Source organism: Dipteris shenzhenensis, chromosome 10, assembly GCF_047967505.1.
Source record: "Dipteris shenzhenensis isolate YYH24624 ecotype China chromosome 10, Dip_SZ_1.0, whole genome shotgun sequence".
Taxonomy (NCBI): Eukaryota; Viridiplantae; Streptophyta; class Polypodiopsida; order Gleicheniales; family Dipteridaceae; genus Dipteris; species Dipteris shenzhenensis.
The window spans coordinates 11,255,703-11,279,407 of record NC_141605.1 but is presented as its reverse complement, the minus strand read 5'-3'; the positions used below and the strand labels follow the sequence as shown (position 1 = coordinate 11,279,407).

The following is a 23,705-nucleotide window of genomic DNA, read 5'->3' as shown; positions in this document are numbered from 1 at the left end:
GTTCCTTGTGTACACTATCTTCTTTAAAGATGACATCATTGCTGCGTATAATCTTCCGTTTAACGGGATCCCATAACCTGTACCCCATTTCACCTTCATCACCATATCCCATAAAGATGCATCTGATAGACTTTGGATCCAGCTTGGTGCGTAGATCTTTGCGTACATGAGCAAAGCACTCGCAGCCAAATACCCGTAAGTGCTTATATGAGGGTGGCTTGCCAGACCACACCTCCTCTGGCACTTTCAACTCCAAAGCCTTATTTGGTGACCTGTTAATAATGTGAATTGCTGTTTGCACGGCTTCTGCCCAAAAGCCATGGGGTAATGCAGCATAAGACAACATACATCGAACCTTCTCCTGAACAGTTCGATTCATCCGCTCACTTGCACCATTTTGAGATGCATTATGAGGGGCTGTGAGTTCCTGTTTGATGCCCTTAGCTTGGCAAAACTGCACAAAAGCATGTGACACATACTCACCCCCATTATCGGATCTGAGGCATTTCAGCCTACGACCTGTCCGATTCTCCACCTGAGCGACAAATCTCTTGAAAGCATCTAGGGCATCTCCCTTATGCTTCAAGAAATAGACCCACACCTTACGTGTGGCATCATCAATGAAAGTAATAAAATATTTGGCACCCCCTAGTGATAACTGTGGCATCTCACACAAATCAGTGTGCACTAGATCAAGTGGTGCTCTATTCTGAGGAGTTCTCCTCCTATGAGGAGTCACAGAATGCTTGCCAAAAATACAATGATCACAAGTAGGCAAATCTGAAAAAGAGAGAGGCGGCAGATAACCCAAACGTGACAGTTCTTGCATTCCCTTAACAGACATGTGTCCCAACCGGCTATGCCACAATGAAACCTTTGGCAGCTCGGTTATGGCAACAACATGATTACCCACACTGGAAACATAAAGAGGGTACAAGGTATCACTCTTAAAACCCTCAGCCACTACAGTATGGCCCTCAGTAATCACCCATTTGGAATCCCCAAATGTGGTGTGGTAACCACTGTCATCCAATAAGCCAGTGCTAATCAGATTTTTCTTGATTTGCGGCACATGGCGAACACCATCAAGCATAAATGACTGTCCATCAGGAAGTACTATCTGTATACTGCCAATCCCTGCAATCTGACATGCATAGTTGTTCCCAAGATGAACAACTCCATGAGTACCTGTGTAGGAAGTAAACCACTCCCTATGAGGTGTAACATGAAAAGAGGCACCTGAATCCAAGAGCCAGGTATGCATGTCATGGCCATCAATAACCAAAGCATGTGCTATTACTGTCACTGTCACTGTCCTCTGCTGCAACATTCACTGCATCCAAGTCATCTGCCTTGGCCTTGCCTTTGCCTTTGCTTGCATTTCCTGCATCCTTCGTTTCAGCCTTCTTGGCTTTCTGATCCCGTATGAACTTGAAGCACTTCGACTTCACATGTCCCTTCTTGCCACAATAAAAGCATTCAATGTCCTTTTTGCCACGGGACTGACTACGGGATTTGGACTTACTAGCAGATCTCCCCTTCTGCTGAGTCTTGCCTCTGTCCTGTACCTGCAAAGCACTTGAAGACTTGCTGCCCGCATTATTCTTCCTGCTCATCTCCTCCATAAGGAGAGAGCTCTCTACATCAGCATAAATAAGAGTGGCATTTGAGTTTGACAGGGTGGTCTTGAAAGTGTCCCAACTCTCAGGAAGAGTACACAACAAGAAAGTAGCCTTGAACTCCTCATCAAGGTTCAACCCCTGTGCAATCAGCTGTGTAAAGATAGCATTGAACTCACTCAAGTGTGAGGTCATAGCTGTACCTTCCTTCATGCGAAGATCGACCAGCTTCTTCAGCCAATAAACCTTACTGGCTGAGCTCTTTTGGGCATACAGTTCTTCTAGTCTTTGCCATAGACCATAAGAGGTCTTTTCAGCCTGTACATTGAACACAAGAGTGTCTGAAATAGTGAGCATGATAGCTGCCCTCGCAGACAGATCAAGCTCTTCCCAGTCATCAGCTGCCATATCAGATGGCTTGACACCCTTTACCCTTATGGGCTTAGCAATCTTCTTTAACAGAAGAACATTCAAGCACTGTTCTGCCCATAATGCATAGTTATGTGCTCCTTCCAGTTTCTTTATGTTCAGAATTGAAGAATCACCTCCTCCTGATGCCATATCAGATGAGGAAAGTACCTGACTCCCTGGAAGTAAAAAGACTGAATAAAAAAGTTCTGATTTCTCAGAAAAGCCTGCTCTATTCAAGAGCCAGAAGCACTCTCAAAGGTGCTGTTTTTACTGTCAGTAAAATCTGCAGCAAAACAGTAAATGTCCCTGCAAATACTGTACCTTCTGACAAACTGTTCTGAGCTCAAAAAGGCATAAAAACAGTAATTTCAGACTGCTGCTGCTGCTCAACAAGAGCTTAACAGTGCATAATTATCTGACAAAACCACCAACACTGCTGTAAACACTGCTGTACTGACTGTACTGATCACTTCTCCCACCTCAGATGAGGTATGTCACTGACTCAAATTGCAGAAACCACTTGACAGACACCCCAAAAAAAACAGTAAGTGACCCTTCAGCCTGTCACAAAAACCTGCAACAGTAAATGGGATAAATCCCAAGCAATCACCCTTATACCAAGGGGAGAAAATGCATCTGAAGATCTCTGTCGGTAACCCAAGTGCTATCAAACAAAGTCTGGGCAAAAGCCCCTTGATCTGACACCTGAATCAAGTGGAGAACACCTCAACACTGAGGTAGCATGCAAAATGAAATCTCTCTGACACTTATACCTGACAATGTGTAATGCAGAGACTGCTTCTGTGTACTCGGTAACAACACAACTCACAACGTACAGACACCAGGAAGAAAATCTTTTGAGCACTGTCAACGATGGGCAGTTAGGGACCGAGTAAACTCGATGCGCCCTGACCAAGCGTGGCTCAACTGAGATTTTCAAAGTGCGTACAAAGAATGTGACCTGCAACAAATGTCACCAAATGCACTGCGGAAATAAAGCAAATGTGTGCTCCCTGGATACACACTGCCTCAAGGCATATACTGCATACACATCCAGGCAAAAGCCCTTTGATAAAATCACCCAAAACTGAGATTTTCACTCAGTAAATGCATAGAAACTCCTGCTGTACTGCTGTCCTTCTTGTAGTGCTGTACTTCTTGTAGCACGCGCTTCCCCAAAAAAAAACTTTGCAGCAAAAAACACCAAGTCCTGCGTTCGACGCCAACCCCTGTGTATCTGCAGACGGACTGTCGTCCGTACCTGGGACAGTCTGTCGTCCGTACCTGTGTACGGCTGTCCGTACGACTGTACGGACAGTCCGTACAGCTGATGTACTGTATAGCACAGCAGCTATGCTGCTGGACTGCAGCAGGCTGGCGGCGCCTACGCACTCCTCAAGGATCTAGCAGCTGCTATGAAGCAGCTGGCTGCTTGCTGGATGTAATGCCTCGAGCTGCAGCTAGCAGCTCATGTGTACGGCGCCACCTGCGACCAGCGACCTGCAGATCTGCGCCGAAATGCGCCCGCCTGCGCCGCTCTGATGCCCTCGAAATGCGCCGCCCTAGCTGCAAAATGTGCCGCCCTAGCAGCCTGCGAACAGGAAAAACACCGCCGCTGTACCGTCGAGTGGTCTAGATCTGTCCGTACGGTCGTACGGACGTCGTACGGCCGTACGGATCGGCCGTACGGAACGGATTTGAAAGGCAGATGAGACTAGGGAGAGGAGGTGTGGCTAGGGAGAGGCTCTGATACCAGTTGCGAGGGGGAAGAGAGGAGAGGAAGTGAGCAAGAGAGTGAGAGTGAGAGAGACACAATAGTGCGGGTGTGAAGTGATGAGTGAGCCACACCACAAACTCACTTATGTTATATTAGGATTAGGTTTATTCTATGACTGTCTTAAGACAGTCATAGGTGTCCTATCTTTAATTCTTTTAATTAAGGGTAGGCAATGTGCCTTTACCCCAACAATCTGCATAGAGCAAGATCTGGATCAGCGTGCCTGCAAGAGAGCAACCTACACCCCCTTGTGTCTGCATCACTGTCTCAAGCTCGTCAATGTAGAGGCCAAACAAGGTAGGCGACAAAGGACACCCTTGTTTGACCCCGATGGTACTCATGATCTCGTCTGTCCACCCGGATCCTACCCGAACTCTGCCAGAAACTCTCTTGTAAAGTGCCATGACAGCCCAAATGATCTCCTGGTCATAACCCAAGTCCTGTAGGCGCCATATGAGGCGGGCTCTCGGGACTGTGTCGAATGCCTTGCGAAAATCCACAAAGCAACAATAAACCCTCTGCTTCCATGATCTCGCCAAGACCCAAATCGTGTCGAATGTGTCGAATGCCAGGACCGTCCTTCTAGAAATCTCCGCCAGAAGTCCTTAGAGTTGTTACTAAACAAAATGTTCAGTAGCTCCTCCTCGTTTCGATGAACGAAGTCTAGTTTCTTCCTTCGTACCAGTCTACGGTATTCACGTAGCGTATCTGATGCGGTCGGAAGTCTGTTTTTGGTTTCGAATCTGAGTTGACGGCGTAAGGCCTTACACTCATCATCGTACCAACTATTATAGGGTACGGTTCCAGGGGGTGGTGGGTGGGTGGAGCGGGTGGTGTGGGGAAAGGTGTGAATGGCAGCCTCATGTAGTGAGCGGGTGACAAGGGCAGCACGATCCTCTAAAAGGGGTATGAAGTCAATATAACTGAGAAGTATGTACAGACGGCCAGAGTAAGAAGGTGAGTGATCTCGATCAAAGCGTATATCGTGGTAGGTGGAGTAAGCCCTAAGTGGGGTGGAAGGTGCTGTGTGGGGTGGAAGGTGCTGTGCAAAGGGAGGTGGAGATGCGAAAGAAAAGGTATGTGTGATCAGCCCCTGGGGGGAGAGGTGCTACAATGAAGTCAGTAATGCGAGATGTGAAGACAGGGGATCCCATGATGTAATCAACAACACTGGAGCCCCCCCAATGTGGAAAGCATGTGAAACCACCTGAAGCGGGCCATCTGCCAAGACCATTATAGATAATGAGATCATGTATTCTGCCAAGGTCTAATAGGGCCTGCCCATAGGATGAAAGTGGACCTCGCCTGTCAGCCGAAACCCGTAGCATACCTGCCTCCTCAAGGTCAACATCTGCCAGTAGAGTGGAATCATCTCTGAAATCAAGAAGTGGTACCTGACGGGTTCTTGTCCTCACGGTGAAGTCCCCCACTAGAAGGACTTCTCCGCGGCTAGAAAAGTCAACGATGGACTGATAAAGGGCAGCAAATGGGGATGTCTCATCATCACCTTGAATATCTCTAGCAAAGTGGGAGGTCTCCGGGGGGAAGTAGCAAACTGCGACAAACAGATCTTGGCTATCCATGTGTCGTATCCGGATCCAAAGAAATCTGGAATGTGTATCTCTCTGCTCTACTGAAATGATCCCCCGAAGTGTGGATCTGAAAAGGATTGCAACTCCACCTGAACCTCGAACTCCTCCTATACCCCTTGTCTCATCTCTGTAGGCAGACTCCCATGTATATCCGCTGACTATTGGGAGAGGGCGCTTTGAACTCTGATGTGTCTCTATATAGAAGACTATGTCGTGGCCTGTATAGGATTCCGAGAAGTTCCTTGGTTCTGACCATAAGGTACCATTACAGTTCCAAATGGTGCAGGACAGGGTCTCGGATATCTGAGTCTCATAGGCCCCGCTTCCCTATGTAGGGGAGGGGACAGGTGTCCTACGAGGGCCTGTAAGAAGTCGTCCCTCTCGTACCACTGTCCACTTCCCCTCCTTTCGGGCTTGATCCCGCTGCTGCAGCAAAGAGCGCCTCTCCTCAACCTATAGAGGTGTGAGATCCTCATCCATAGAGATCGTTGGCTGATCTCGAAGGACTGACCTGCGTCGTAGATCTGAAAGTCGCGCCTGAGTGTCATGAAATCGTATGATCAGGGGTTGCTCTCGGTTGGGATCTCTCCCCACCCGCCATGCCCTCTCTATCTTGTGCTCAACCACACCCAGGGTAGCGGTCACGAACATAGTCGCATCTATCATCCGTGTAGCCTCAGTGCGTGGGATCCTGCGTACTCTGATGTTGAGAGCCTTACTGGCTCTCTGCTGCTGCTCCATGAGGGTAGCCGAAACGGTCGAGGTAGCCGTTAGTAGAGCGGTTAGCTGAGAGCGGGGGCTGAGAGAGGGGGGGGGGGGGGGGGGGCTGAGCGGGGGGGAGGGTAGTGGAGGGCTGAGCGGGGGGTAGCGGGGGGGGGGGGGCTGAGAGAAAATGAGAGTGTCTTTTGCTGTCTTTTACGGAAGAGGGCGCTTATGAGAGTGTTATGAGCGTGAGATTACACATCTACATCCTTAGAAAGAGACTCTGGCATAGTCATCACAGGCAAAGGAACTGGATCAATGTTTGCACTCTCTGACGAAGGAGCTGCATTGGATAAATCGGGGCTGATCATATCAGCTTCACTTGGAGTATCAACCAGAGAAATAGCAAGCACATCATCTTGTATAATGCCTTCATCAAGGGGCACATCCATATCCTGAGGAGGAGGAGGTTGGTGATGCTCAATAGAAGTCCGATCCTGAACTTCCGTAGCAGCAGAAAGATTGGCTTGTGACTTATCTACCTTTCTCCAATAGTGCTTCAGAACAAAAAGAGAAGGCTTCTCCAGTGAAGCCATAGCAGAAATTGGAGGAGAAGGGAGAGTAATCTTGACAGCTGAGGAAGGAGCAGGAGGAGTGGTCTTGGAAGCAGAAGAGCAATCACGTGCAAAGTGACCAACCTGGCGGCACCGATAACATGCTGTAGGAAAAGAGGCGAAATGCAGCTTGATTCGCATCGGATGAGCAAATCCCAAATCAAGATCCAGAGCAGAAGGCACTGTTGGAATCGGAGTCCTAGTGTGTGTGGTCCTAGTGTGTGTGGTCCTAGAGTCCTAGGCCATGTCCTACAGTTGAGTGAGTGTGAAGAGTCTTGAGGCCACTTGTGCCACCTCATGTGGTAGGTGTGATTCCTCCCCTAGATTATAGGATCTAGATTCTCTTGTGTGTGACCTCATCTATGAGGTATCAGTGTGGGAAGATAAGGCTTGCCCAGCCTATAAATGAGGCCATGTACTTGCTACGATTCATCTAACTATCAACATCAGCTATTGTGCCTCAGCTTTTGTCTCCAATCATGTGATGAGTGTCTCTCACCCTCTCCCCATTTTCAACAGGCACGGGCTGCATCATATCCCATTGAAAACAAAGTCGAACATCCCGAGTAGCCTGCAGGAACTCCTGTCTCGGAATCTGCAGAGGCCTCCCCAAAAAAACTGCAAGGGTAGGAAGATGCTGAAGAAGAGGCACAACGAGCGCTTTGAGGGTAATCCAAACCGGACAATACGTCAAAAGGGAAGCAACCAGATCAAAAAATGGATCCCACGGCATCACATAGGCAAAGAAACTTGCCCAGCACTAGGGCTCAAGACAAATCGTCCGCCTAGACCCCCCCGAAGGTCTTTATTCATTCAGAAAATCTGAGTACAAGAGTTCAGCTCACGGGTTGCTCCTACAGAAAATCATACGTGAATCAAATTACAAGGGAGCTCAAAGCTCATTTCTTTTGGCAACATGCCAAGTGTCCAAATCCTAGACTAGCGTTAATTCCATGCCTCAAAGGGCAATTTCTGGTGTCTTTGCAGCACTTGGTCACACGAACCATTCCTAGTCGCTTGCTAGGCTTCATATCGCTTAGGCCTTCAATCCCTCTTGGTATCTACAATCATTAATTGAAGCACACAACCATGGCACCCGTTAATGGTTAGCACTTTGCATGCAAATAATAATTTGTGGACTAATCCTAGTCACTGTGGGCATCCCCACCAAACAGACATGTGCACATAACATAAAACAAATTCTTTGGTCGACCGAGGTCAACCCTCTTGATCGTAATTAAGGGGCTTGACCATCAGTCAAAGCACCTTAATTATGGCCAAGTCTCTCCAACTGAGGTTGACACATCTTGGTTAACTAAAGTTAACCCTCTTGGTGTAAGCCAAATCTTGTTGACTGAAGTCAACACTCTCTTACCGAAGTCTGCGCTTTGGTTCTTGGTTAACCGTAGTTAACCATCTTGGTTGAAGCCAAGTCTTCCTAGCCAGAGTTAGGCTTACTTAACCGAGGTTAAGTATCTTTGACCAAATAAATATAACTTTTTAAACATAATTAAATAAATGAAGAACTCATTAATTATGAACAATAAATGGTCAACTAGAACATTGACTTTGGAGTATTTACAGCTTGGTGACATCCCCTCGGCTTCTATTCAGTTGACCTCAATTGAAAAGCTTCCTTGTAAATATCCAAAAGCTAATAAATGATCAGACAACATGTCTTTATCCATCCACTTGGCATCCAATGCTGAATAGTTTTTGAATTTTACAAGATACTTGCAAAATTCATTGCTCTGGGGCCTTTGCGTACGGTATGATACACAATTTGTTCTGGCTGAAGGACTTCCTCCAGCTTATCCACTTCTAGTGGATCCTTTGTTGCTGGCTCTGTAGGCTTCGATCCCTAAATTTCTTTAGAAGACTCACATGAAAGGCATTGTGAATCCTCCAATGCGCTGGCAGTGCCAGACTGTATGCAACCTCATTAATCTCTTCTGTAACTCGGAATGGGCCATAGCATCTGGGAGATAGCTTTGCATACACATTTTCCTTGCCCTTTAGGTTGAGCCTAGCTTTCTCAAACCTCAAAAGCACCCAATCCCCTTCTTTGAGATCTAACAGTCTCCTATGCTTATCTGCAGCCTCTTATGCTTTTCTTGAGACCTTTCAATTGCTGTCCGGACTTGGCTGAAAGCTGTTTGGAGGTCTCTGACAAACTGATCAGCTGCAAATATTTCATCTTTGGTCCTCAGGATAGGTGGCAGAATCACCTTCCCATAGATGACCTCAAAGGAGGCTTTCCCTGTGGAGCTATGGACTGTATGGTTATAAGCAAACTCCACCGGTACTTTTCCCAGTCTGAACTTTGGTCAGCCACGTAGTATTTCAATAAATCCAATACTATAGAATTTGCTACCTCACTTTGACCATTTGTTTGGGGATGAAAAGTAGAAGAAAATTTTAGATTCGTCGCCATATTATAAAAAAGAGCTCTCCAGAATAGACTAGTTATTCTAGGATCTTGGTCACTCTTTGCGAGCTGGATGATGAGCTTGCTTGCTGAATCTATCAATGATAGTCCAAATCCCATCATTCCCTGACTCTGATCTTGGCAAATAAAAAATGAAGTCCATTGTGATACTTTCCCATGGTGCTTGAGGCACGTGAAGAGGCATAAGTAAGACAGGTGCCTTGCGTCTGTCATATTAGAACTTCTGGCAGGTAAGGCATTCTGTAACAAATTGGTGTATATCTTTCCCCATCGCTGGCCAAAAGAAATACCTCTCTAGTGCTTGAGTTGTTGCTGTAATTCCTCTATGCCCAGCATAGGGAGGTGCATAGCATTCCTCCAAAATCTTTTTCCTCATCTCTTGGGTGATGCATAGGCAGTCATCTTTCAAGAATAGTGACTGGTGGACTGCCCCTCTTGCCCTTGCTATAAAGTCTCGACTCTCACCAAAACCTGCATCATTAGCATATTGCTCCCTCATGTCTTCAAGATCCCTATGATAAGGAATAGTTACATTGTTCACTTGGGGTCTTCGAGAGAAGGCATCTGCCACTCTATTTTGAGCTCCCGGAGTATGGACAATCTGAAAAATGATAAATTGACAACATGTTTGCCCATTTCATGTGCTTCTTGGAAAGCTTTGTTTGAACATCTCAGACTTTGGTGATCTGTCTTAACTGTAAAGTCTACACCCAAAAGATAATGCTTCCATGTATGGATGGCATGAGTTACAGCCAGCAACTCTTTCTAATAGATTCCCAAATATCTCTTTGCATCCTGAAGTCTCCTGCTCTCGTAGGCCACTACATGACCATTCTGATGCAATGCAGCCCCAACACATTCCCCACAAGCATCACAATCCACATCAAATGGCTGATACAAATCTGGAACTATCAAAATTGGCTCTGTGGTCAGCTTCTCTTTGAGTGTGGTGAATGCTTTCTTCTGTGGATTACCCATCTGAAAGCTGTGTTTTTCTTAGTAAGATCGTGAAATGGAGCGGCTATGTCCACGAAATGCCTGATAAATCTTCTATAGTAAGGACACAGGCCTAGGAAACTACAGACTTCATGCACAGTCTTCAACCCTGGCCATTCCTGAATGGCTTGGATCTTTGCCGGATCCATCTGTATCCCATCTTTGGATATTATATGCCCCAAAAAATGGATCTCTTCCAGTAAGGAATTCGCTCTTCTTGCTATTTCCATAGAGTTGGTGATTTCACAGCTCTTGGAAAACTGTAGCAAGATGTTTCTTGTGCTCTTCTTCATACTTAGAGAAAACAATAATGTCATTGAAGAAGGTTCCTGTGAGCTGTCTATAGAATTGGAAGATACGATCCATCATTCTATTGAAAGTAGCCGGGGCATTTGTCAATCCAAAAGGCATCACCAAATACTCATACAGCTCAAAAGTAGTGCGAAACTTGTCTTATGCACATCCTGTGGTGGTTATATCGTCACTTGGTGATAACCACTATTTAAGTCTATCCTGCTGAAAACCGAAGCCCCATTTAACTGGTCCAACACATCATCGATGCATAGAATTGGGAACCTGTTCTTGATGGTCATTTTGTTCAGTGCATGGTAGTCTACGCACATACAAAATGAACCATCTTTCTTCTGTACAAGCAGTACAGGGGAACAAAATGGAGAGAAACTGGACTGCATCAGCCCCTTGGACAACAAGTCCTGCACTTGGGCCATAATTTCTTCTCGCTAAGTTGCACTAATTCTGTATGGGGGCCTATTAGGTGGCTCACTACCAGGAATAAGTTCTATGCCATGTTCTTCAGGTCTCTCACGAGGTAACTCCCCTGATAAAGCGTCAGAAAAACAATCTTTATAGTTTACAAGAAACTGAAAGTTATTTTGATCTGCCTCAATCATTTCAGCATGCATTTCAACATCTCTTTCTTTTATAAAAACCATACGTTGAGACTGCAAACTTTATTGCTTTTCCAACCGAAATATTTGATACAATGGGGATAGTCTCCCCTCTATTCATGGCAACCACACGCTGCGTTTTACCCCTATGTACAAATTCAAGCACTCTCTTAGGAAGAATTAGCTTCACTGCCTTGCGATGGAACCAAGGCATGCCCAAAACCGCTTCGTGATGTTTCAGTGGGGAGATGAATAAGTCTTCCTGGTCAACATAATTTTGTACATGAAGACGGAGCTTCCCTGTCAGGGGAGTAACTGGCACAAGGTTCCCACAGAACATCTGGTCAGCGTCCAAAGCCCTACCCAACTTCTCCGTCTTTATTCCCAGCCTCAGGGCTAAATCCTCTGATATGAAGTTATCTGTAGCCCCGGGATCAAACAAAATCAATGACTGCTAATCTATGATCTTGCCTGAAGATTGCAGCGACTCTCTTTCCTCTGGCTTTGTCACTCGGCCCAAAATGTCAGGAATTCCTCCTGCCATTGGCTTTTGCTGTCCTAGTGGCTCTCTCTCCTGAAGGCTTCTCGGGGCACTGGGCAGCCACATGCCCTTCCTTTCCACACTGAAGCATTTCCCCTCTTTGCGAAATATGGCTATCTGCTCAAGGGGAAACTGGGGTTTGCCCTTGAAGGCTTTTGGTGCTTGGTTCCCTTGGTTTCTAAGGCTGAAATTCCCTCTTCGGAGCCTTGGGAAACTCCTTTTTCTCTGAGGTATGGCTGTCTTTTTCTTGTCTGTTGTCCCGGCATAAAGAGAAGTCACTATGGTGGGATCCTACATATTCATTAAACTCGTCATCACAGTGGCTATGTGCATGATATCATGTATGCCCTTAAGTTGCTGGGTACTAACCACAGCCTAAATCTTTGGCGTGAGACTAGACCTATGCTTTCTTACCTGGGTCTTCTTTGAGCCCTTCTTGAAGGGAGTGATTTGCAAAAATGCATCCCAAAATTTCTGGTTGTAGGTCTCTACAGTATCTAATGCATCCATATGCAAGCTGTCCCAGGTGACAAGGACATGGTCTTTGAATTGCTTGGGCATAAATTGTTTGTAGAAGGCTTTCTTGAAGCCCTTCCACTTTTTTAGAGCAGAGCCAACTATAGTCTGGGCGCTCCACCATGCACTAGCCATTGCTGTCAGGTGTAAACTCACCATGCGCAGCTTCAAAGACTGAAAATATCTCCGTGCCAAAAGCTGCATCAAACTGTCTAATGAATTGCATGGCTTTCTCTGTCTATCCATACTCGCCATAAAGGTTGCAAACCTGACAGATTTCCCATCTTCTTTGAACTCTTTGGTCTTTGCTCTTTGTCAAACTTCTTCTTCTTCTTCTTATGCTTTGGCTTCAATGATCCAGAAGAAGAAGATGATAACGAGGATGAAGAGGTAGAGCTAGAAGAAGAAGACGAACTTGAAGAACTATGATGATGCTTAGCCTTTTTCTTCTTGGAAGGCGTACTCCCTTCCTGACTGCTTGCTTTCCTCTTTTTGCTGTCCTCCTTTCGAGGTTTCTTGCTCTTCCTGGAAACATCATCTACAGGAAGAACACGAACTGCGTCTAGGGATCTCTTTTTGGCAGTCATCCTCTGGGTTGCTCCAAAAGAAACTCTCTGCTGCGCTTCCTCTTCATGAGGATTTACGAGCCTGCGAAAGAATGGATCCCTTCTGGCTTCCATGATCTGTGCCAGTAAATGTCTGTAACTTGCCGCATTCTTTTGACTCTGCTCTATGCCAACTCTTTCACAGAGTATATGCAACCAATGCACTCAGCCTGTATGATTGAAGAGCTGCTGCTCCTCCCTACTCTAGCTGCCCTCCGTTCTTCCTCCAACCCCCCCCTCCCCTCTCAGCCAGCCCCTCCCCCTCCCCTCAGCCCCCTACACCGCCCTCTCCTTCTGCCCCCCTCCCCTCTCGGCTCTCCTACCCGCCCCCTCCCTCACTCCTCTTTCCCTCCTCCCCCGCCCCCTCCTCCGCCCTCTCTCCCACCCCCTCCCCTGTCCCCTTCAACCCCCTTCTCTCAGCTGCCCTGCCCCCTTTCCCCACTCCCGCCCTCCTTCCCCATCCCCCTTCAACCCCTTTCCCTACCCCCTCCATCCTCCTCTCCCGGCATCCTTCTCCCGCCCCTCAGCCTCCTCTCCCGGCCACCCTCCCTCTCCCCTGCACCCCCTCAGCCGCCTCCTTCTGCCTCCTTCCTTCCGCCATCCTATGCCCCTTCCGGGCTTCTTCCTTCTGGCAGCATTGTCTAGAGTGGATGGAGCCTCATTTTGTTCAAGTTGGCCTTCCCACCTCGATTGACGATGGCTCAGCCTTCAGCCAATCCTCGTTCACTTCCACAGGCTGCGAAAACTATAACGTTCTCAAAAAAACGAGTTGCAGCAGCTCAGAAAAGATACGGATCAGAAGAGTTTGACATCACTCTTTGCTCGCATCCACGGGTCCCACCCTTCCAGGTTACAGGCCAAGGATTGGATGCTCCTCGCTTTACCTGGAGACCTCATTGGGCACCTCACAGATGTTCGTCTGCTTGGTCAAGGTTTCTTCTAGGTTGTTTTTTACTCCGCGGATGCAACAAGTTCAGTGCTTCAGGCCTGTCCCTTAGCACTAAGCTCTAGGAGGATTTTCTTGACGCCCTTCTCGTTGGGTTTTGACCTTGTGGAGGAAGGTAGCCGGACGACTTCACTCTTCATCAGATTCCTCGACCTCCCTCAGGTGTATCATCGACTCTTATCTTCCATTGGAGCCGCTTTCGGGATGGTCACCGAGATCCCCCCCTCCTTGGGATACCTCCTTCGGCAGCAAAGGTAGTCATGTCGGATGGGGTACCGCATGTTAGGTCATTGTCTCTGACCCTAACATCACGGATGACCACATCATGCTCCAGTGTCCAGATGGCTCATTCTTTAAGCAGGAGTCGAAATCGCTGGGAGACATAGGATCAATATAGGATTTGCAGGACCCCTGGGCACTTTGCCAGAGATTGCCCAAGGAAGAGAAAAAAGAAAAGGCCTAAAAGTTTCACGGATGTAGCGCCTCATAGCACCACCTCAGCTGGACCTACTGCACGTCCTACCACTTTTCGCGTTGCTCGATCTTCCCACCTCTCGCCTAGGACCGTCCGCTACAGCCTCTCATCTTGAACATTCTTCTACAACCCGACCAAGACTGTCAACATGTCTTGTTCCAGTCGTCTCACGTTGGATGCCAATCACAGTTGGTGAGCCAGTTCCCCCTCAAGAGGCTACTGATGGCGCCTTGGACCCTTCCTTACAGGAAGAAGATATTCATGTCCTAGTTCCTTATGCTGAGGTTGCTTTTGTCCCCTTAGATGTTCAAGTGGAGGAGCTTCCATCTCTCGAGCAACTCATTGCCGAAACTCGTGCCTTACTCCATGTTAATGCCACATTTATGGCTTTGCCCCCCCGTTGTCAGCAACCCCCTTCCTCTTCTGCTCCTCTTTCTTCACCTCTTGATAGAGGCAAGGGGGTTATTGCTTCCACTCCACCATCCGCAAGAATACTCTGCACACCTACGCCAGAAGCATCACTCAGGAATTCTTTTGTAGTTCTGGCAGACATGGCAAAGTTTGAGTTGGAGAAGAAGATTGTACCCTCTACCTTTGGGGAGTAGGTTGTTCAGTTCACCCTGGACAGAGCTTCCCCTTCTGCAGGTGTGGGAGTGCTTTCCCCAGTTAACTTCCCTCCTCTTGATAGGAATATTTTTTTCCAAGAGAGGGTTGTCTCCACTGCCAGGTCGGGTAAGGTTTTTCATCTAGCTTCTTTATCTCACCGATGAGGATTGTCAGTTGGAACGTCTAGGGCCTTGGAGGTGTACCTCACCGCCGCCGTAGGCAGCGGATTCATAACCAACTTCATCCATGTGTTACTGGGGACCCCATTGATATTCTTATGATTCAGGAATACAAATTGGATGTCGGGTATTGTGCCAAGTTGGGTAAGCTTCTCTCATGCCATACTTTTTTGTTTCAGAGCTGCTCATGCCTCGGTAGACACATCATGGGAGATTCTGGCTAGCATGGTAGCTTGGCATACTGAGCCTACTTGTCCTCAATGCCACGCAGCAATTGAGTCAGTTCAGCATTGCCTCTTGGAGTGCATACAGGCGAGGATGATCTGGAAGAGTGTTGCTAGGATATTTAGCATATTTCATAGAGCACCCTTCTTCATGGCTTGGGGATCACTGGCATGGTTATATCTTACTAGTCCTTAGGTGTTTTTCGAGAGACACGACTCTGACTAAGCCTTCATTATGTGGAGTCATGTTCTCTCCAAGATGTTCCCTTCACTCCTTTCAGAGCTGCTCATGCCTCGGTAGACACATCATGGGAGATTCTGGCTAGCATTGCAGCCTAGCATATATGGAGGGCCAGATGTATGGAGACGACGGAGGGTTCCTAGGTTCACCCTTCCCAGTCTATGGCTAGTATATAAACTGATACTATACACACACTGATGGCCATCTGGGTGAGCATGTAGGGATCCTTCAGAGCAGCTACAGCCAATAGAGATACTTTTTTCAGAGTTTGAAGAGGATCTCCTTTCTTCTCTGAGTCTCCTTCAGGGTTGAGGTGGCATTTTCAGCCTCCACCATGGATTTTTGTTAGCTCTTTTTGAGCTGGTTTTTAATTTTTCACATGCATGGCATGATGTACTCCCGTATTAGAGCTTGCTCTTGCGGTTTTCATTCATACTTAATGAAGCAATCCTTTTGGGGGGAAAAAATGCACTCAGCCTGTCTTTTTCAAGGAGAAAATACCTCAGCAATAGGTGTATTGCATTCACAACTTGTGCCAGTAATAGGCTGTCAACTCAAGGCATAAACGAAAAGTACAAACCCTTTCCTGGCTGCTGCAAAAAGCACTAAGAATGCATCTGTTTTCCCCTTTTTGTCTCTTCAAAGGCATGCATTTCCCTTTATTTCTGCACTCTCTGACTTTTACTGATTTTCTGCTGCATTTCTGGCGGAAAATAGCTGACAGATAGGTAGAAACTAGTGGCCAAAACTGTCTCTGCAACTTCTTTTTTTTTCAGTAACTGGATGGGTAACTATCTAGTTGCACTAACCAGACTGACTTTCTTTGATCTGGTTAGGTGAACAGGCCAGTTGGTCTGTAACTAAACCTCTAACCAAAGTAACTGAACCAAACTAAAATTTGGCTAATTGGGCCAATCTGGTCTGGTTAGCTGTAACCAGGGTTCACTTACCGAGGTTACACTAACCAGGTCAGCCACCTCAGCAACTGACACGTCACCCTCCACGTGTCATCTAGGTAACATTTATGTTGCCACTTCATCAAGTGTGTGTCCGCCGCGTCACCGTGCACATGTGTGTGCCACATCAGCGCACTATCTACGATTGGAGAATAGCCCAAATCGGGGTTCATCGGTGAACGGGATGACTAAACAGATAGCCAACGCCTGCAAATATGCCATCACCGTCACTTGCAGATTCTTGTGAGTCGGGCGTAATGGCAATTCACCGTATCTGGTTATCTTTGGCAAATCGGTCCCGGTTATCTTAGCGCTGTCTAGTACCAAGACTAATATAGCCTTGCACAAACACACTCCACGTAGGTCTACGCAAAAATCCACTGAGCCCAAACTACTTTCAACAGAGGACTGAACACACTTCAGAAGCATCTGGGAAGCTTGGACCGCCTACTGACGTGAGCTTGGGTGGCCTTTCATCGTTGCACATAAAACTCTCCATCTGGGGTCTGTGAACATGGTGCCTAAATTAAACGCCTTCTCGCCTAGTTCCCACGTGAGCTTTCCGTCCGCAACGCATGATTATCTTGGGCATCGTCTCTGTCACCGTTCTCTTTCAGGTCATCGAAGCCTCAGCGCTTATGCAACCGGCTCAGCCCTCTAGGCAAATTTCTTTAGCGCTGGACGTCCATGAGCTTCTATGATGCCTTCGTACTTGGCTCTTGCAAACAGATCTAGCAAAGATCACGTTCAATCGTCCACTTGCGTAGACTCCTTCCGTCTCTTGATCGTCACTTCTTCAGAAAGAAGATGGACCAGGCTCTAATACCAATGCAACTGAATACCACCAAAAACAGTGTCAAATTTCTTTAGTTCTAGCTGGCTGTGCAGAAAATCTTTGCTTTCAAGTCACACCCTCGCTCTCTCTCTCACACACAACACTAGGGCCCAGGACAAATCGTCGAGCTGGACCCCCCCGAAGCTCTTTATTCATTCAGAAAATCTGAGTACAAGAGTTCAGCTCACGGGCTGCTCCTACAGAAAATCATACGTGAGGGAGCTCAAAGCTCATTTCTTTTGGCAACATGCCAAGTGACCAAATCCTAGACTAGCCTTAATCACATGCCTCAAAGGGCAATTTCTAGGGTCTTCGTAGCACTTGGTCACACGAACTATTCCTGATCGCTTCCTAGGCTCTATATCGCTTAGGCCTTCAATCCCTCTTGGTACCTACATTCATTAACTAAAGCGCACAACCATGGCACCCGTTAATGGTTAGCGCTTACTGTCCCAACCTGTGTGATGATGTCTGCTCCAGCCAGAAACTACCGCATGGACCCGACCAGGAGACATGCCAGGACTGCACCTCTGAGTGGCCAACAACACTCTATTGCCAACTTCATGCCTCCACTACCTCATCCATCCTGATATCTTGCTGCTGCCGATGATGATGATGATATGGATGATGATGTTGAGATTGATATATAGTCAACCATCGACATGACTATGTTGTACTTAGGACTTAGTACTGCCATTCTGCATTTTTGCATTTTGCATTGGTATGGATGCTCGTTCAGTAGCTCCACTACCACAGCTTGTTGTATCAGGATTTTCACAGTCTCATAGACCCATCGGTCTTCCAAAGACTTTAATAAATTTTCTTTCTTTCTTTCTTTCTTTCTTTCTCATTCAAAATACAGCCAGGTCCTCGATTAAATTTGAACCTGTTCTATCCAGGTACTCCTAAATCCTACAGTGTCCTAACCCCTTGTCCTCCTCATTAGGGGAGGTCAGTGACACTCCAACACAATAGCCTTTTTACCTATGTGCACATCCTCATCACATAAGTTGCTCATATAAGCAGTATCCACAAAATGTGCATCATCAGAACAGGTCGGGCCAGATCTACTGATCGCAGTCTTCCTTGACTGCGAATTTTCGCAGCACTCTTGGCTGGAGGTTCTGGCTCTCTTTGTGAGCAGTTTTCCCACACTTGGTGGATGAATATACTGAGTACTATTCCTTCTCTACATGCTGCATTGTCTGAGTGCTTTCAGTGAGTGTTTGCTGCTGTGAGTGAGGAAGATCAGTGAGTATTCTGAGTTTATTCCACATGGTTAAAGTTGCTGTCCAAACAGTCCTAAAGTCCTAACATATTAGGACGAAATGTGTTTACAAGGTGAAAAGAAAACCTGACAGTACCATTCATAGGTACAAGGCAATGCTAGATGCTAAAGGCATTCCCAACAAATGGGAATAGACTATTATAAGACTTTTTCCCCCACTTCAACCATCCAGTGTGTTATAGCACTGGCATCTGGCTTGTCATTTCTGTTGGAGAGTGCATCCGTTAGACATTAAGACCACTTTCCTTAATGAGGACCTGTAGAGGAAGCCCATTGGATTTATGATGCCTGGACAGGAAGGTGAAGTGTGTAAGCTGCGTAAAGCAAAAAACTCCATGGGCTTGGTATGAGAAAATACACACTTATTTAAGCAGCCAGGGGTTGAAGAGCAATCCAACTGAATGCACCCTTTATGTCAAGGGAGACAAAGGGGATTTGATCATAATCATCCTTTAAGTGGATGATATGCTTCTCACAGGCACCAATGAGGACAGAATTGCAGAATTCAAGACTGATCTTGAAGCTTAATTTGAGATGTCAGATTTGGGACTCTTGCATTATTACTTCGGAATTCAATTTATACAGTCAGAAGAGGGCATCAGAAGAGGGCATTGTCTTGAAAAAGTCCAAGTATATACAAGGACTGCTACACAGGTTCAGAACAAAGAATCATAAGCCAATTTCAACTCCCATTGAACTTGGGCTGAAGCTGTCTATGTATGATGGCAGTGAATATTTTGATGCCACCCTATACAACCAAGCTGTTGGCTGCCTCATTTACCTACGCAACACGTCCTAATATTGAGTTTGGTGTGTCATAGGTGAGCAAATATATGCACAGCCCTAAGACCACGCACTGGTGTGCAACTAAGCGCATTTTTTGATACTTATAGGGCACCCAGCATCTTGGATTGTTCTATGCCGGGGGGTGAATTTCAGCTTAATGCATTCAGTGATTCAGATTGGACTGGTGACTATGATGGTAGGCAGTCCACAAGTGGAATCTTTTATTCCTTGGCAGCTCATGCATATCTTAGTTAAGTAAAAAGCAATTTACTGTACCATCTACCTAGCTAGAGGGGAGTGGCTACCAACAATGCCAACATGATTTGATGATATACTGAGGGCTTACCACAGAAAAGCTATGGAACATAAATGCTCAGAATATAACAAAAGCAAAGCTCCTACGTCCACATCTTCAAATAGTGCCTTTGTACATAATTGTTGGCTTGAGCAGTGAGCCAAACAAAAGAGACACTCAATGACGCTTAATCCAATCATGGTAAAATACTTTCAGACAGACCTGCTTCAATATAGAAACCTTGCATAAATTGAAGTTTGCAAGATCCTTTCACAATACCAGCCATGCCTTTAATTACAGTTGGGCATGAACCTTTAGGAGGTCAAATTTAAGTGGGCAATACAACCCATAAGAAAGTCTTTGCAGCCAGGATGACTCTATCATCCATACTCAGAATACCAAGATCCTTCATCGCCTTTAGTTACTTCTAGCTTCAAGAAATGTTTGATGTGACAGACCTTTGCCACCACATCATAGAGGCTTGCTGTGTAAATAGCAATCATTTATTGGTAATGAAAGCATGAAACCTGAAGACGTGGCCTCTAATCTTTCATTTGAGAGTATCCACAAATGAAAATTCTAAAGGCTTTCATGCCTTCAAGTTCCTCATAACCGCAATAGATAGGTAAAGCACAAGTATTAAATCACAACCACAACTGACATCTTTAAACGCTTCATCCCTTTTTCGTCTATCCTATCCCTTGTTGTATGCAAATCAAAGAGAAACTTGGCTTTTCAATTATACAGCTGTGAGACAGCAGTTTGCTGAAAAGGTACAGAAGGTCCACCTAAGAAAGAAATGCAGTAAAAACACCAACCAGCAGCTCACAGTGCACACCTTCTGTTTGGATTCAAAAGAGGTAGAAGGCTTGAAGCTAATTCCTTGTCATCCTCAGTTTGAATAGAAAACAAAATTTCTGCTGCTTGAGAATCCTTGTTCAAAGCAAGTTTTCTGAGTGCACTTGCTTGACCTGCAGATATAGCGCCTGTTAGCACCATTGAGTCGATACGAAGCAGAAGCTCACTGAAAACAGATGGCGGTTCCACCACATTTTTCAAAGCTCTTCTCCCAGCCTCATCCAACTTCACATCTGGCCAAAATTCAACATACAAAATGCAGGAAGTTAAACTTCAAAAATTGTATTCAAGAGGAAGGACAACCATATAAAATTAAAATTAAAATTGAATGTTACAGAATATCAGCTCTTTGAATTTGAATGCTAGCTTACTTTAGAAAATAAAATACGGATAAGACGAGAACACCACAAATAGCAGCTATTTCAAGGAAGGAAATGGATTTTATCCCACAAAGTAATCACCGAATTGATTGCAAACCTGAAATAGCTCCAACTGGATGCACTGCCATGCCTGGCTTATGTGGATATTGTTCCTTTGAAGAAACTCAGCTAGATGGCAAGTCCATCAGGTTCAAAGTAGCCTCATGATTTGCAAAGCTTAGAAGCTTAGTTATACCAGGCTGACCTACAGATTGCCATCCCCAACTCAGCCTCAAACAAGCACTGACTTGCAGATTGTCATCCAGCCTCCTGGGACACCAGGCTGACCTGCTCAAGGCCCTTGCCAACCTATCATGGCCGACTTGGCCACTGCCTACTGCCCCAATTTGGCTGCCATATCTGACACATGCCAGGCCTATAAAAGGCCCATAGGCCATTTACCCCATTCTTTAGGGCATGCTAGCCCTCATAGTTGGCCGATTTCAGCCCCAAGTGCATGGCCACCCAGCCCATGCTGCTGGGCCCTTTATACAGCCTATGTGGCAGCCTTTGCTGCTGCCCACATGGCTGTACATCATGCACAGCATAGTGCTGCACATAAGCAGCCCCTACTCTCCTCTCAGATCTGCCAAGTGGCACCTTCACCTTGTGTCCACATGGAAGCCCTCTCGAACCCATGCTTGTTGCATGTGTTCTGGACCCATGTCCTCATTTGGAGGTTCGAAAGTGGGGCAATGACCCATCTATCCTAACACATCCCATTGTGGTCGACACCCATCCAATCAATGAGATGCTCCTTGTACCTCCTAAAGAAGCTTTTTAGAACAGGCTGAATGTGTCCTTGTACTTAGCTCCAACCTCCCAAAAACACTTGCACATCCAAGTCTTGTTCCGTATCAACCACAAAAGCTAGAACCAACCTAGATCATAGGTACAATCAAAGCACCACCTGCATATGGCGCTGCCAAACCAGCTCACACACATTAGAATCTTTGAGATGCCTAGGTACCATCCTCAAGTTCAATGAGTGAATCATTCCCTGTTGAACATCACTAATGAGTAAGCCATGCACCAAGCATCTGGGAAACTAGGAACAACCTCGATCTTGCCAGCATAGTTACCAAGAAACGGTGTTCCGACATCCGGAACGTCTGGAACACCATTCCAAGAAGCAAACCGGAACAGGAACGGCCCCAGAACTTCCACCAAAATAAAATAAAATTGCTCTTTGAAAGTTTCAAATGGGCATTTCAGAGCTTATATAGAAAGTTTAAAGCTGTAAAATGTTAGTTTCTTTCATTTTCTAACATAATTTTATGTCATATGATGATGTGTCGTGTATGACATGGCGTTCTTGTTCCCGTTCCCCCTTCCCGGAACGATCCCATTCCGACACCTGAATTTCCAGAATGTTCCCGTTCCCTGGTAACTATGCTTGCCAGGCACCAAGCATCTAGGTTTGTTTCAATCCGTACTATCAGAACCGATATGTCTTGTGCAATCAGATCCTTCTGGCTAGTCTATAGATCCCCACTTCCAAAATCTTTCTTGAAACTCTGAATATGCTAAAGCTTTCTCTAGAACTAAGCTCTCTGTGATCTCCACTTGGGTCTTAATCTTGAGTCCAATAGGGTTGAAAACTCTCCTTTTCTTGTGGCTGCATAGTAACAAAGCCTTCAATTGGGTCTACCACACGCCTCTCTAGCATCATGCAATTGGAGACATCCTTGAGATGGAAAGTATCTCCTTTTAAGAGCCTCTAAAGGCAATCCAGCATTTTTAGAAGTCGTATCTTGCAATGTGTGTGGCGTGGAGCGATGTGGTGTGCTCACTATTTGTGACAATATGTCGAAAGGCCAAATTGGTAGCAAGAGCAGGCGGACTGCTCACATATGTGAGTGTATGGTGACAACATTGAGACATGGTCTTTACACTTAGGAGCCCCCAATTTTTTGCTCAAGCACGTAGGGCGGGGCAGTCCAAAGAGGGAGGTGATGTGCTCTCTACTTGTGGGTGGCAATCAATTGAAACAACGATTCATTAGTTAGAGCAAAGGAGTCGTCCCCTATGTTTGATATTCCTATTCAGCGATTGGTCGATCGTAAATCCCCATTTGGTGTGGGACCCAAAAGCCAGAGATGGTGACTATCTCTACCCTCCCTTCAGTGGTTCGATTGTCTCATGGTGAACAAAGGTTGAACAAGTAATAAAGATCTTATCAGATCAATGTGGATTTCCTCAAAGATTAAGCCATCTGAAAGTAAAGTAGAGTTACTGCACTTGATGACCGAGAGAGAAAATCAAAATCGGTAAATCACTAACATCAAAACTCCATAACTCAAAGACATGTCGGTTCCTTGAAAAAAGCCCCTAACTCATGAAAGTCAATGTGCTTAACTTAACATCATGCATAGAATATCACTGCATGGTTACATTTCCGAAGTGTGTTAAAACCCCCAATCTTCAAGATTCTCGTTGCTCAAAATCTTACAAAGAGCATTCATTTCCATCATTTAGTATGGTTAGAGAACTAATCAAAATCTCACCTGCATCATACTTTGACTTGAGCCCCTCCAACTGACGCTGTAAAACATTGCATTCTACAGCACTGGCCTCCATCTCAGCTTCCAATAGTCCTATTTTTGCAAGTAAGAGCTCTCTTTCTCTTTCAGCTTTCTGAAGGTCTTCAACCGCCATTAAACGTTGTTTATTTAGGTAAAGCATATCTGCATTGGCAAAGAAGTTTTATCATCACATGTAAGATCTTTTCCCAAAACAGAGAACAGAAAGCAGGCTTTTAACAAAAGGCTGCAAATTTCACAAACACACATGCAATTGTTAAAAGGACTAGTCATTTTATACAAAAGAAAGGCTCAAGAACAACAACTAGACATCTTATGAGGGAT

General features: G+C 45.9%; 1 protein-coding gene across 2 annotated transcripts in view; it reads right to left on the bottom strand.

Annotated features, from left to right (window-relative positions):
* The window catches only part of LOC147897397 (uncharacterized), an 85,595-nt gene that overhangs the window by 38,573 nt on the left and 23,317 nt on the right, over positions 1–23,705 (bottom strand). For both annotated transcript variants that reach the window (XM_087380513.1, XM_087380512.1), the window contains exons 5-6: positions 23,346–23,525; positions 20,400–20,652 (exon numbers count right to left, since the gene is read on the bottom strand). In XM_087380513.1, the coding sequence (XP_087236639.1) occupies positions 20,400–20,652; positions 23,346–23,525 (433 nt within the window). The remainder of the gene's footprint in view (positions 1–20,399; positions 20,653–23,345; positions 23,526–23,705) is intronic.